Source organism: Balaenoptera musculus, chromosome 9 (assembly GCF_009873245.2).
Source record: "Balaenoptera musculus isolate JJ_BM4_2016_0621 chromosome 9, mBalMus1.pri.v3, whole genome shotgun sequence".
NCBI classification, from domain to species: domain Eukaryota; kingdom Metazoa; phylum Chordata; class Mammalia; order Artiodactyla; family Balaenopteridae; genus Balaenoptera; species Balaenoptera musculus.
Window position 1 is genome coordinate 25,951,079 of NC_045793.1, and position 15,761 is coordinate 25,966,839.

Sequence of the window (15,761 nt, forward strand, 5' to 3'; positions counted from 1 at the left end):
AAGGTCCTAGATAGTGCAATAAATAAAGAAGAAAGAAAAAGATTGGAGGCATAAGAATTGTTAAGGAGAAAATGAAATTGTAATTATTTGCAGTTAACATGATTCTTTACATAGAAATTAAAGAAGTTTTAAGAATTTATAGAGATAAATCCTTAAGTATAATAAAAAGTTTCACAAGGGTTTTTCAACCTTAAAACTACTGACATGTTGAACTAGATAATTCTTTATTGGAGATGGATGTCCTGTGCATTGTAGAATGTGTATTAGCACCCCGGCCTCTTCCACAAGTCACCAGTAGTTGCACTCCCCCAGCTGCAAAATCCAAAAATGTCTCCATACATTGCTAAATACCCCTGGGTGACAGAATCACCTCTGGACTGGATAAAAGACTAATACAAAACAAAACAAAACAAAACAAAAACAAACAAGCAAAAAAACAACCTTCAGCTGAATTCTCTATACTAGCAGCAGAGTAGTAGATAATATAATTTAGGCCACCATTTACAATGGCATCAGAGAATATTAATTACCTAGGAGTAAGTCTACAAAAAATGGTTAAGTGCGGTGGAAAGAAAATTATAAGACTACATTAGATCTTGCAAAAGAAGATCCAAACAACCGAGAGACAACTTATGCTCATGGATAGGAAAATATTATAAAGATATCAAATCTTCCCCAATTGATTTATAGATATTATATATTTTTCCAATCATAATCTAAATAGGATTGTTCAGGGAACTTAAAAAGATGGTTCTACATTGTATACAGAAGAGTCTAAAGCAGAGACAAGTCAGAATACTTCTGAGAAAGAAGAATAGGGAGTGGGGACTTGCCATACCATTATCAGTCTTATTATGGAACTTTAGTAATTTATACAGTATGATGTTGGGTCAAAGAGAGACAAATGAATTAATGGAATAGGAGGGAAAGGCCAGAAAAAGGCACATTCTCTATGTAACAGGTCTAAAAGAGAAGCATCTGTCCAGTCATTCAGAAAAGGGGAGTAGTGCTGAAAAAATGATAATCAATATAGGAAAAAGGTGAAGTTGTACACCGACCTCACACCATAAGCCAACTGTGGGTAAATTAAAAATGTGAATGTCAAAAGCAAAATTTTTAACTTCTTAGTAAGCATTCATTATAAAAATAAATAAATTTGACAATTTTAAATCCAGATGGTAAAAGCATCTTTTTTTCTTTTCCAGCAACACATTGGACTAAATAGTCAGAGACCTCCTCCTAGTACACAGCAAATTTGAAAAAGCAAGAATATATGTACGTGCACACACACACACGCACACACACACACACACTCACATACACAGACACTTTCATAAATGTACTCATAAATGTAGCACTGTTAGAAATACAATGATTAATTAAAACTTATAATGGAAGTCATATATACAAATAAATATCTATAAGGTATTAAATACCCCCATGAAAGAAACAATAAAAGGCTTAACTTGCTCTAGATAAAGAGAGGTTTTCTGTCAGCGAATGAAAATATACTGAGATCCGAGGATTGCAACACATTTCGGTTTGTTCCCAAATTCCTCTTAAAATGTATTACTTAATATTGCCTAATTATTACATATTCTTTTGCATTTCTTTCCTTTAAGCAAACATTTGATATTTTTATCATCTCTTCGGTCACTTTTCTTATAAGAGATTTTATTTAAACCTCTTAATTCATCTGCTTCCCTGAAATGTGTATCACTAAATAATGGATTTTTTTCTTATTTTAAACATTCAAGCAGCTTATTTGAGTACCATCAGTACAATTATAGGTTGTTATTTCTACTTCTCAAATTGTGCTATTCATTCCTGATAATGACACTTTTCATTCTTAAAACACCTTTAAGGCAAGATCATAAAGACATTTCCACAAGAGAAAGTACAATTGTCAGTTCAGTTTCTTGATGGAAAAATCAAGAAGGAGGGTTGGCTGAGAGAATTAGAAATGCCATTCAACTGTATTCCTTGTCCTATTTGTTTCACACACTAAAATAATCAGATAAAGAAAACCATTTCAGATTCTTTTCCCTTATAGGTTATTACAAAATATTGAGTATAGTTCCCTGTGCTATACAGTAGGTCCTTGTTTGTTATCTATTTTATATTTAGTGGTGTGTATGTGTTAAATGATGAGAAGGAGCCAAGCCATGCAAAGATCCAAGTGGGAAGACCATTGGAGAAAGAGAGAAGGAGAGAGAGAACAAGAAACACCAAAGTACTGAAATAGAGCAAACATCATGTGTTTGAGGAACAGAAGGATCCCAGGGTGGATGAAGTATAGAAACAAGTGATTGGAGAATTAACAAGGCCTTAAGGGCCATGATAAACACTTTGTGTTTTATTTTAGTGAAATGGGAAGCCACTGCATGATTTTAGGGAGAGGAGCCATCTGATTTGATGTGTGTTTCACAGTATCACTCTGGCCGCAGGATGGAGAGTGGATTGTTGTTCACCACTGTGAACATAGATATGGGCTAGGAGTTCAGGGAGAGATCACAGTAGCTTGGACCAGTGCAGAGAAGAGGAAATTGAGAGAATGGGGAAATTCTGGATATGTTTTGGAGACAGGACCTGTTAATGTCTTAGATGTGGGCTGTTTATTTGTTTTTACCACTGGGGCAGTTTGAATTTTATTTTAGGATCTTCTCTCCAGTTCTGGCATCCACTGAGCCATGGGTCAGACCTGGATGAATCCACAACTTTTTAGGGGAGAAACTATTGCAGGCGGGGGTGGGGAGTTGGTCCAGTTGAAATTGAAGTGGAGGCCAGATCAGAAAGGCTCAGCCATGGACTTCTTCCCCAGTGACTGGAGGGTTAGAGCAATAACTGCTGAAATAATTAGTCTTTTACACCTGCACTATTAAATAGGGATGGCTATTGAGCTTTTGAAATACAGCTAGTCCAAATAGCAATGATCTGTGAGTCTAAGGTATACACAGGAGTTTGAAGATGTGATATATAAAAAAGTGTAAAGTATCTCGTTAATGTTTGTATATTGGTTACATTTTGATGTCATAATGCTTTGCATATATTGGGTTACACAAATGTTTTAATGAAAATAATTTTCTTATTTCTTTTACTTTTTAAAACTTCTTTGAAGAACAACTTTATATTTACAGAAAAATTGAGCAGATAGTACAGAAGGTTCCCATATTCCACACTTCCACACCCACAGTTTCTCCAAATATTAATGTTTTGTATTAATGTAGTACATTCGTTACAATTAATGAACCAATATTGATATACATTGCTATCAGCTAAAGTCCATAGTTTACATTCACTCTTTGTGTTTTACACTTATATGTGGGGTTTTAACTTAGGTTTTTGAATTGATTGAATGGATAGACAGTCCTCAGCTCCTTATTAAGAGGAAAAAGACTGTGAGGAACGTGTTTTGAGTGGGGACTGTTGCGTCTGGATATGTAAAGTGTAAGATGGTTCTCAAACAACCAAGTGGAGATACAGGTAATTGGTAAGTCTGCACTCAGGGCTAGGTGTATACATTTGAGACTCATCAGTGGAGGTATGAAGTTACATTTCGAATTAACATGGTCTGATGTGTTAATGGGAAATAAGAAAACAGACAGAGTGAGGACAGCTCACTCAAAAAGTTTTATTTTACTGCTAAGGAGAGTGGATAAATGAGGCAGTAAGGTTAGTAATGGGATTTGTTTGCTTGCTTTTTTTTTTTAAGATGAGAGCTATGAGAACTCAGTTGTAAACTGAAGGGACCACTGCAGACAGTCTAAATCTGTTGATGTAAAAGAAAGAAGATAACTGTGAGACAAAGTGCACGGAGAGTGAGAGTGAAGGGGGGGGTCCTAGCACTAGGGGAGGAACACGCCTTTGATTGGATGAGGGACGTGTGTTTCAGCAGGAGGGAAGCGATCATATGAGCATAGATGCAGGTAGGCTGTAGGTTTTATTGGGGAGTGAGGAGGGAGTCTTTGTCCTATTGCTGCTTTTCCTCGGTGAGAAAGTCAGACAAGCTGAAGCAACGGGGAGGAAAATGTTGGATGTGTGCGACATGAAACAGTTAGTCATCCAGAAGTGGGAGAAGTGGATTCACTGGGGAAGTATGGTAGAATCAGAAAACAATGTTGACTACACATTGGAATCTGAGGTCATGAATTTAAGGTAAGACCAGAGAGCAGGGTCGGGACTAGACGAAGCAGTGGGGCACCTAACGAGCAGAATTTAGGGAGGCGCCCACTCTCAAGAGTCACGCCCAAGGCATCTCACATGCTTCAATCTAGTCCTGGCCTTGCCAGGCAGTAAAGTTTTATGACTTTTTCAAACAATATTCAGCTGCTTGAGTAGAAGAAAAGAAGATGTACAATTGAGTTCAATCATGAGTGTTTTGGCAGAGGAATAAAATCGGACAGAGAGGGGAGAAGTATAAAAGGACAGAAGGCATTTGGAAGGAACATCATAGAACCTATGCAAGACTAGGAGGGAAGAGAAACTATCATGGGGGTGAAATACAATGAGAAACTGGGGTCATAAATGAATCACTATATTTAGGGGCTCATAGAATTGTTGCAGTGGGGGCAGAAGGTGGTATCCAGAGAACACAATTTGAGAGATGATGTAGTTACTGATTTTAGATTCTGATCATGTTAGTGGCGGGTGAAATGCATGTGAAAGTGTGAAAGTCAGCTAATGTAGAGGCCAGGATGCTAAGTCATTCAGGTGTGTGATGAAGCCACTAGAAATGATAACAGGAATATGGGTGGAAGGGAATACAGTGAGCCAAATGCTGAAGTTTTCAATGAACAAAGGCTAAGTAACTGAGATATGTAAGAGTAATCTGACTGATTCCTAAATAAACTATCATATGATTCTAAGTCAAATATATAGCTCTGTTTACTGTTGTAATGAATACTTGATAAAAATAAATTGGATAAGAAAAGGGAGAGCATGAATAATTGAGATTCTGTTAAAGTTGCTATTTCCTATGGCATTTGGTCAATGACTTCAATCTCATATATTCATTCTTCTTTTAAGGGTGCTAAAAATTACTAAATTAACTGATTTTATTTTTACCATTCTTATTTTTTCCTGCTTACCCAATAGCACAGGTGGTTATGAGAAGGAAAAGGGATAGTTTTGTAGCAAGAAAGAGAAACAAAAGTAATAAACATGACAATACACTGAGCGCCTTACACTTATAAATACATTTATATATAATATTTGCACATAAAAGTGAATGAATTACTCTTGCATTGCCTTTTGCGTTGTGGAAACAAGAAAATGTAGATCAAGGGAGCATAAGTGTCGGCAGAGGAATGGATAATGATGATGATAGTTTTCACATATTGCACACCTGTTGTGTGCCAGTCACATACTACGTGCTTCACATGCATCGTCTCATGCAGCCCTTGTAATAGCCCAGGGAGGTTGGGGTTATAATGTTCTCTTGACAGTTGACAAAACAGGTTTTTGGAGAGTAACTTGCCCAGATTACACAGGTAACTGGCAGAGCCAGAAAGCAAACCCCAGTCCCTGGATCCCAAGCTCATAATCTTCCCCAAAACAATATTCAACAGAGCCAATGTTTTCAAATAAAATCTTCATTGGATAGGTCATTTTTCCTACCAAAGCACGTTGGAGTGCTTGACATGCCTAGTAACAAAAATACAGTTTTTTCCATGCATTTCATATTGAACAGAAAATATCCAAGGTGATATATAGACTCTGAGAGCAGTATCTGACTAGTAAAAGTTACCTCCACCTCCATGTTGTTTGTTTCCATTTCTCCACTAACCCACATTGATTAAAGAGTATGTAAAAAATTAGTGCACTTCAAAATTTCTGAAATAACTAAAGTCTAGGATGGAAAGAAACACAAGAAAACTTGCTGGAGCATAATTTACTATATGTATATGAATTTAGCCTAACAAAATATATTTATATTTCTTACTTGTGTTGTTAGTAAACCATAATACATTGATGGATATATGGAGACATTTGTTATTTCAAGTTTTTTTCTGGACAAAATGCCGCTTAATTCTGTTTTTCAGGGTGCCCAGTTTCAATACAAAGGGTGATCTTTCAAATTTCTACTTGTTGAAATTAATAAACAACATAGCCTCTCACGGTTACTCAAGGGTGTTCTTTGTTACATAGACCACAGTACCAGGGCAATTATTTGAGATAAGCCAATATGCAATTGAATCAGTTCTTTGTTGAAAGGGTTGAAGTAATTCAACTGCAAGCCTAGCCCAAGATCAGAAATCAGATTAGTAAAGCAAGTTGCAAGAGTGGTTTCTAACATCACACTGATAACAGTGTAAAAGGGACTTATTTGGTCCCTTCATTTGTGAACATAAAAGACGAGAGCTAATATAAGTGAAGTTCATAATGCTATGAAGAAGCTGAATGTGGATTTGCTTGGAATTAGTGGGTGCCTCTTTCATGCTCTACTGTAATTTATTGATTGCACACTCAATATCAAGCAGTCTTCGGTGCCGTGCCCACAAAGATAAGAAATGCACTCTGCCTTTATTAAGGAGACCACGGTCTTGTGAGGAAGGCAGAGGGTCCACCCAGTATTGAGCACATAATAGGCTCTCAATAAATATCTGTTGAATGAATGTTTTGATCAGGAATGGGGATGGACAGTACAAGTGTACAGAGAGTAGTGAGTGCCATGATAGAGAAGGACAGGACATGAAGAGACACTTGGGTCCCTGCTCCAGATTTAGAAGATAAGTATCCTTATAGGTGTGCCTTTAAGACACATCTTGAAGGAATTATATAGAGAGGAAAGGTTAGGATAAAGGAGGAAGTGAACTTATAGAAAATAACATGCGAAACAGGATCGTGAGAAAGAGCATGGTGAATTTAAAGAACTGGATTTTAGGTATATTTGGCTTTGTGTTCGTAGAGGAGAACAAGGATTAGAAAGGGTGACTCCAGAAAAGCCATACATGCTCACTGAGAAGTTCTTATGCTCTCATATAGACCCTGGATCTCAAACACAGCACTGCCATAAAACAATAAAGGAAATAATAGTTAATATTTATATAATGCTTACTATTTACTGAATGTTTTCTGTATACTGATTCATTTAATCCTCATATCCCTCTGAGATGGGAATTACAATTAGCCCATTCTAAAAATGAGCCAAGTGAGGAACAGACAGATCAAGTAACTCGCCTGAGATCATCTATCTAATAAGTGCCAGAGCTGGGGTTTGAGTGCGATGATCTGGCCCCCAAACCCACATTTCTAGTATATTATACTTTTATATAGTATGTATACTTTAGTATATTGCCTCTTGGTGCAATGCCAAATTTAGTGTAACTTGCTATTAATAATTATATTGAAGTATCCAAGTTGGACAATTATGTTTGGGATAATACAGCTCTCATTAGCTTGCTTTCCAGTATACCTTCTTGAGGTGGAGAAAAGAGATATAGAAACAGTTAGCCCACTAAGAATTATATATAACTCAGAGTACATTCATGAGAATGTGTTACACAGGTGACATTCTCCTAGCCTGGGTATCGTTATGGTAAAAAAGACTGGGATGCTGTTGTAGGAGATGAGGAGCTATTCAGTGAGGGATATGACAACACTGGGGAATTTAGTGAGACAAAAGTAAATATTACTTTATTCATGGAGTACATGACATCAGAATTTTGAAATGGTATGTAAATGTCAGGACTTGTTGATGATGTTAATGTGAAATTCATAATTGATGTGTATTTTTCCATCCAGTAATCTCTTACCCATTGAATTCCCATAATCCTTTGTCTAGATATTACTTAAAGAATGTTTAATATCCTGTCTATTACTCTGCATGGGCAGGTACTGAGAATACATATGGGGTGAATCATCATCATCATCATCATCATCATATTTAATTATCACATGCATTGTTCTTTGCAACTATTTGTTTAATTTTCATAGCAACTCTTTGAGTGTTATTATTACTCCCATTTTACAGATGAGGAATCTGAGGATTTAAAAGTTAACCTGCTCACGTTCACTTGGAGTTAGAAAAGGTTTTGATCAGTTATAGCACATGGGTTTCCACTTGAGTATCTAAGGAGTAGTTAAGATAGTGGTTGATTGGAGAGCTCCTATTTTTTTCTCTAATTCCCTATTTCTTTCTTGATTTATATATAAAGTCACTTCCCATGTGAACTAATAATAATAATTTAAATGCATTTAGATCTTTTGAGACTTAAAAATATGTTCATCTTTATTGTTTAAGTCCCTATGTGACAAGTGAAGAAAAGAGAGTACGTAAGTTGTGAAAATAAATGCAGAAGCAAAGTGAGCATCAATGTGCAGCTCTTGACTCTCAAAACAGTGCTCTTTCCTCCATGCTGTGCCATCTCTTGCGTCCTTAGCAGTTTTTTGCAGATACCAGGCATCTCATCAGAGACTTCACACTGCATTCAAATTTTAGGAAGATTCCAAAGAGGAATGTTTTAGACTTTTGTGATTATTGGTTTTAGTTTAAAACTCCACAAGTAGAATAAGGAACTCATTATAAGATGGAAATATATAGAGTTGACATGTATAACTATTAGTAGTATATATTTTTGGGGAGTGAAATATAGAAAAGAGATAGTAAGAAGAGGACAGTTTCTAGTATAGTATAGAAATTAAATCCGCTATACGGTGAGAAGAAATTCAGGGAAGGGAACGTGCAGAGAGAAGATTGGCACAAAGAAAAGGGATTGATGTCAGGCGAATTTGTCAAGATAGTAAAGAGTAAGGCAAGAAGATGAAGGTGTGGGCTGTGGGCAGCCTCCAAAGGCTAGTAGAGAAAAGGAAATTCTATATAGAAAGTGAGACTATAGATGGAACAAGAAAACATTGCAGGTAGTGATCCCTTTCTACTCTTAAAACCTGTGATTATGTAAAACTTAATGAGAGAGAAAGTAAAAGTGAGCAGAAGCTATTAAGAGAAAAAGATGAAAGCTTCTGGGAGAAATGGAAGGTTAGAAAAGATGACATTTCTTGCATCCTGCTGCCCCGCCACTATTGCACTATCACAGTGAATTGAGGGAACTTTTATGATCTGAGCGGAGTTGGGACTTCCCAGCGACCACTGCCTCACCCACTGAGAGGATCCTAAACGTAGCCCACATGGATAGACTCTTGGGCAGAAGTAGCAAAAGCAGAGGCTTAGAAGAGACATAGAATACGGCACTTGCTTCAGAGTGGAGTTCAAGTCAGAATAAAGTAAAACTCTAGGGAATCTGGCTGCGATGTTCTCCTGCCACATTTTGAATTGCTGTTCATAGTTCATACTGTACAATAGCTGTTATGCTTCAAGGCGTTTACACTCTTCTCTATTAACTGCCATTCTCCGTAGCCACTATTGGCTGTCCAGCCTATCAACTTTTATTTATTTAACTGTTAACGTTTGTCGCCTAACTTGGATTCTCATCAGTTACTTTCTAGTGTGTGTAATGAAGCACGTCTTCTTCCTGAAAGTATGTCTGGGCTTCTTTTCATGTCAGAGATATTATGCTACCAAGAATGACCTTGTATGGATTACTAGCTTCATATCTCTTACTATGCACAATATTTTTTTATCTACCATTTTTTTCTTACGGAGAAATAAGCCTAGTGGTCTATCTCACTGAAAAGTTAACATTGTTTTCTAAACATTTACAGGTAGTGCTGGGACACCGGTCACTTTTAATGAAAATGGAGACGCTCCTGGTCGTTATGATATCTTCCAGTATCAAATAACCAACAAAAGTACAGAATACAAAATCATTGGGCACTGGACCAATCAGCTTCATCTAAAAGCAAGTATCAATATAAACTTATACTTTATGTATATTGTTCTCAAGGAGAGACGCTTTAAGTGTATAACATTTGTTAGAATTGATCTTCTTGTAAATAAATTTTCAGAAAATGTATGATTTGATCCTTCTTCAACTTTAAAATGTTAAGAGAAGTCTTAAATGTCTGTAGAGATATTTACTCTCTGCAGGGATTTAATGAAAGATCTCATTTTCTTTTAAGTGACTAAATATACATTTAGGGAAACTTTATACTTTTCTGAAAGGCTCAGTTGTTCAAACCCTTGTACAGTGTGTGTGTATGTGTGTGTATGTGTGTGTGTTGGGGGGAGGGGTGACAAACTGTGCCATGAATGACAAAGTCGGTGCTTAATAAGTGTGCTTCACCTTTGCCACATCGTAAGTTGAGATCTTGCAGCTACATCTGCTGGATGGAAGTCAATCATGATCTGTATTTACATTACCTCTTTGAATCACAGCATCAGAGAAAGTTAATGTACCCAGAAGAGATGTTCAGTTTTTTAACAGCCCTTAGGGCTACCGGCTGTTCCTGTCCCCCTGGAGAGCCATGCAGGCCCAAGGCCCACAGATTTTGCATTTCCTACAAGTGGCCACGTGAGGAGAACTTGGAGAGCCCAGCTGGAAGCGAGGTCGCAGGGCAGCGAGGTTGCAGGGCAGCAAGGTCGCAGGGCAGCGAGGTCGCAGGGCCTGGGGCTGGTGCCAAAGGCAGTTGGTCATCTGCCTGCCCAGTGTCATGCTGTCACCGCCACCCGGGGCTCTGTCTCCTCCTGCTGGGACCAGGTGGGGCTGGCACGTGGGATGGCGGCAGGAGGAGAAGCTCTATCAGATGTGTCTAGCTGGCAGGCGGCCCTCCAGAGGGGCTATCCTAGGGAAGGGGTCTTCGGGGACACTGAGGGGAGCTGTCTGTTACCAGCGCCCACTAATCATAAGGGGCTCCAGAGCAGGAGGCCCATCCTGAACTTGACGGATGGGGAGGCCTGGGAAGTCACAGGGCATAGGGCAGGCAGTGGCTGCGTGAGGAGGGCACAGGAGTGGTTGGAGAAGCATCTGCTTACCACGGGGTAAGGAATCATTTCAAAATTTAACAGCCTGTGGTGCCATATCCATGCACACCGGTTCCTTCTGGTACAGACAAACAAGGAGTGTGCTCTGTGGTCGCAACTAAGGATCAGAGTTCCTTCATACATGAACATTAATGTCCATAGTACATTCTCTCATACATCTGTAACGCTGGACTGTTTACAGGAACTGAGTGGCCGAGGAATCACTACAGCAGCAGTGTTTCCCCTGTAGGCAGTGAGGTGCTTTTAAAATGTGTCTAATAAACCAGAAACATACTCTTCTACTGTTATATTGTTCTAATGTGTATTTCACTCTTCCCTTTAGTAAAAGTACCTCCTCTTCTTTTTTTTTTTTTTATAAATTTATTTATTTATTTTTGGCTGTGTTGGGTCTTCGTTTCTGTGCGAGGGCTTTCTCTCGTTGCGGCGAGCGGGGGCCACTCTTCATCGCGATGCGCGGGCCTCTCACTATCGCGGCCTCTCTTGTTGCGGAGCACAGGCTCCAGACACGCAGGCTCAGTAGTTGTGGCTCACAGGCCCAGTTGCTCCGCGGCATGTGGGATCTTCCCAGACCAGGGCTCGAACCCATGTCCCCTGCATTGGCAGGCGGATTCTCAACCACCGCGCCACCAGGGAAGCCCAGTACCTCCTCTTCTTGATTCTCAAAGCTACCATAACACTGTGAGAGCTGAGTTCATTTCTTAAATGAATAGTTAATTTCATTTCCTAGCTATAGCTTATCCTAGCTGGAAGGTAAACACTTATGACATACATGAGAGTGGGGAGAGAGATTATTCTTGCCTGTGTGTGTTTTACACGTGTGTATGTGCTTTCTTGTGTTTGAACCCATTCAAAAGACATCAATTTGGTGTTTTTAATACATTTTTCACCTCTGTATGTCCAAATGTAGCCCCTGAAGTGCTACGTTTATGTAGCACCAGTCACCATATTTCTCAGAAAAGCAGATAATGAGAAATAAGAAAACTAGGATATTTATGATTTATTGTCTCTGTAATGACTTCCTGCTAATTATCACAGTTCCACATTCAATAATGCACAAAGACAGCTCATATTTGCAACTGTGGTTGTACTTCGTAAGACCACATATCTACACCTTACTACGTGTAGCAGCCTGATGAAACCTTATCCCTTGTCCTGCAACCCAAACTTATGGAAACAAAGCTTTGGTAACTCTGTGGGTTATTGATGCCAATCTGAAAATCAATCGCTTCTTGGCAAAAGCCCTTTTGACAGCGGACCTCTGTGAAATAAAATAATTAAACACAACAAAGAAAATTTGATAAGGGTTAAAATAGGGAAGCTACTTTTTATCTGACTTTTATGAATGCCAAACTGCTTACTATATTCTTATGATTAAGGATTTAAATAACAAAGTTCAATGGTCGAAAAATATGTGCATTAATATATAATATGAAGATACCTAAAATAATTATACACACAAGCATACATACACATACACACACACACACATCTCTCTCTCTATATATGATATATTTATTATAAAACTTTATGTTGAATCTCAAGCTGCTCTTTTATGTACATTTACGGTGCATGAAAAGTTTGTTTATTATTGTGTTACTGCTCATAAAATATATCAAAACGATTTGTAAGAATTATTTCTCATGCATGATTATGATCGTTTATAACTACATAGCCATGCTAGCTTCACTGAAACAGAGAGAATCAACTGTCAGAAGAGAGTGAATTAGTTTGTGAAGAAAGGTCATATGTTAAGGGTTGAATTCTGAATTTTATCAGGACAAACAAAATGTTTCTACTTGGGAACAGGATCAGTCATCTGTTTGAAGGTGGAGGAGGGGTTTCTTGGAAAGTGACAGATTTACTGAAGTTCTGCTTAGATCTTAGGCAAGGCACCAAACAAATGCTTTGCCCCAGTTTTGTCGTCTATAAAGTAGAAACATTAATAGCACCTACCTTAGATGGTTGTAATAAGAATTAAATGAAATAATACAGTAAAGCAGTTAGTCCGGGGCCTGGCACACATGACATCCATAAACATTACCTATTATTAATCCAGTGTCTCGTGAGTCTACGTGGTCAGTGGGAGATCTGAGAATGAGTGTGGTGAGTAGAGAAGTGAAGGTTCTGTCAGAAGAGGCACTTGAGTTTGCTTTAGCAAGTTCAGAATATGTTCACTTAAAATGGGGACCATTTGTCCCTATAGCCCATTGCGTGCCTTTAATATTGGCCTTAATACTTTAGCAAATCTATCTGCACTTACAAAGTAAACTTTATTTAATATAAGTATGTAGTTTCTTTTCCTATGGTAGCCTGTGGCTAGATATTGTCACCTAGGCAGTTATTTTTGAATGGATTGGATAAATTCATTCTGTGCACATACTGCATGCTAAGTGCTGGGATTAGAGTGAAAATGTGAACTCTGCTCTCAGGGCGCGCACAGACTGGAAGGACAGACACTCAAACCAACAATTCTAGTGCAGGCCACAGATGAAGGTAGGTCCGTGGTTTTGCACCTGCAGCCCAGAGACAGGCCCCGAATCTGGCCTGACTGCTGGTGGGGGTTGTGATGATGGCAGGGGAGGGCACTCTTCCCCATGTACTTCATCTCTTCTTATTCTCTTAAACCAGATTTGCAATAGATTTCACACTCTTAATGGTAAGCATTTATCAGCCAGTTATTGGATTGAATTCGGCTTATTTTCAAAGAGCCAGTTTTTCTAACTGAATTCAACCATAGGATAAGTTTGTGCACAGAGGGTGCATGATTATGCATATATGAGTGCAATAAATTTGCCCTGAATATATCTTAGTGGAGTGAAAGAAATTGTAAAAGTAGGTTATTCTTTTTTTTTTTTTCCTGGAAAATCATGAGGTGTTTTATTTCCCATTGTCTTCATTGTTCTAAACATTTTTTTTCTTTTTTATGGCACTAACATATGTTCTTAACTTAGCAATTACAATGAGTTAGTGTAACTGTTGATTTTGATTTCAGTTTTTTATTCAGTAATCTCAGTCCACGCATGAAGGGCATATTGTCTACCTGAGAGTGCATTTGAACAATTAGGCTTCTCCGTTTTGTGAGGCTGAATCTCTCAAGAGGCAGGTGGTCCTTATTAGTAATTACAAAACGTACTGCAACCTAGAGGTTCAGAGAAAACAGTGGAGCCTGAACTGCAAAAAGAACAGCCATATGCTGCTTCGAGTCCACAGGGAGAAGGTGTATGGAGGCTACCAGATGGGCCTAAAATAACTGAGGGCTCACTTTTCTGTACTTCCAACCAGAGCTACTCTTTCTAGATTACTGTAAGAATGAGACATAGTTTTTGCTTGTTTTGTTGTTTTGTTTTATTCTTTTTTTATTCAAATAAATAATTTGAAGATAAATAAAGATAGTAAAGGATAATGACTTCATAAGAATGTTTCATTGTTAGCGGCATGGAGTCAATTGGAAAGGGTGATTTGAAGAAGAAGGGCTTCATTTAATTTTGTGTGGGGCCACTCCATAGATGAAAGTAACTCTTGACCAGGTACTGAATTCTGACCCTCAGTTTTCTCATCTGTTAAGTGGGATAATAAATAGGCTTATTATGAAGATTAAATGCATTGGTATTCCAATGCACAGTGGTCAAAAACAAGACCTCAAAGTCAGAAAGAAGATTTTTGTGTTCCAACCTTCCATTCCTGAGCCTTGGGCACGTTATTTTACCTCTTTTAGTAGTCTCAGATTCTTCATCTGCATGAAACAGTTATAACTACTTCATAGAGTTACTGAGATAATTAAAGGAAATTGCATATCAAAGATCCTAGAACACTGCCTGCTACATATTCAGTGTTAAACAAATATGGTAATAAAAATTTTGTTTTGTTTTGCCAGGAAAACCAGCCTATTGCAGAGGACCTATAATGGGTATTGCAATCTGAAATTCCATATATGAAAAGTCTTTTCTGCCTTTATCTTGATGTTCTGAGTAGGGAGTAACTGTAAAAAGAGTTACACTATGATAACTTGTCTGTGCCTATATAATAAACCCCAAATGTTTATTTTGGTATGAAAAAAAAAGTGGGCTTCATGAGTCAGTGCTTTGGGGACAACCAGAAACTCAAGCAAGCTTTCTGATTTAGCGCATTAAATCTGTCTTTTCTATGTACCTCTACTGTAGCATTTATAACATGATATTTTAATTGAATATATGTCTTTGCCTGCCAGTGGTCAGGCAAATACATGCTATACCAGGGGTTCCTCAACCTGCTTGAAATACAGAAAGAGAAAGTTTCTGAGTCCCCTCATTTGCCTCATGGTTATATTGCTTTGGATAAACATCAAAAGTTTTTAACCAAAATCACTAGATTCCCTAATGTCATAGAGGAACAGCTTTTCTATGATGAAGGGTATTGACATAGCCTTGAAGTAGAGGACGGAGTGAATGGAGTGGAAACAATGTTCAAGGGGACGCTTGACCCTTTATTTGCCTTGACTCTTAGGACCCATGCGTTTCCTCTTTGCCTGTTTCCCCATTGCAAAGTTGCCTGCATTTGAAAATGCTCTTTCATATGATTGTCAGTGCATATAAAAGATCATTCACCCTATGAGACAGGCATTATATAAAGCTTTTCCCATCCTACAGAGTATGAATGTGAAGTCAATTCTCCGAGACCCTTTACTACATTCCAATAGGACTTTAAATGCCGCTCTATTTCCTGCCTTTATATTCTATTCAGACAAGGCCTTTTTTTGCTTCCTTTCCTTGTAACAAGATGATTAGTTGTCAAAACTATATTTTTGTTCACTAGATGCAAATTTATTCTTTTCAAAATAGGTCATTTTGGGGTAATTAATTTTTGTTTATGAGAAAATAAGCATTTGGTAAATTCATGTTTTTGA

At 38.0% G+C, this 15,761-nt stretch overlaps 1 protein-coding gene across 2 annotated transcripts in view; it reads left to right on the forward strand.

Annotated features, from left to right (window-relative positions):
- The window catches only part of GRM8 (glutamate metabotropic receptor 8), a 765,258-nt gene that overhangs the window by 598,954 nt on the left and 150,543 nt on the right, over positions 1-15,761 (forward strand). For both annotated transcript variants that reach the window (XM_036863493.1, XM_036863492.1), the window contains exon 7: positions 9,661-9,797. In XM_036863493.1, coding sequence (XP_036719388.1) covers positions 9,661-9,797 — 137 coding nt within the window. The remainder of the gene's footprint in view (positions 1-9,660; positions 9,798-15,761) is intronic.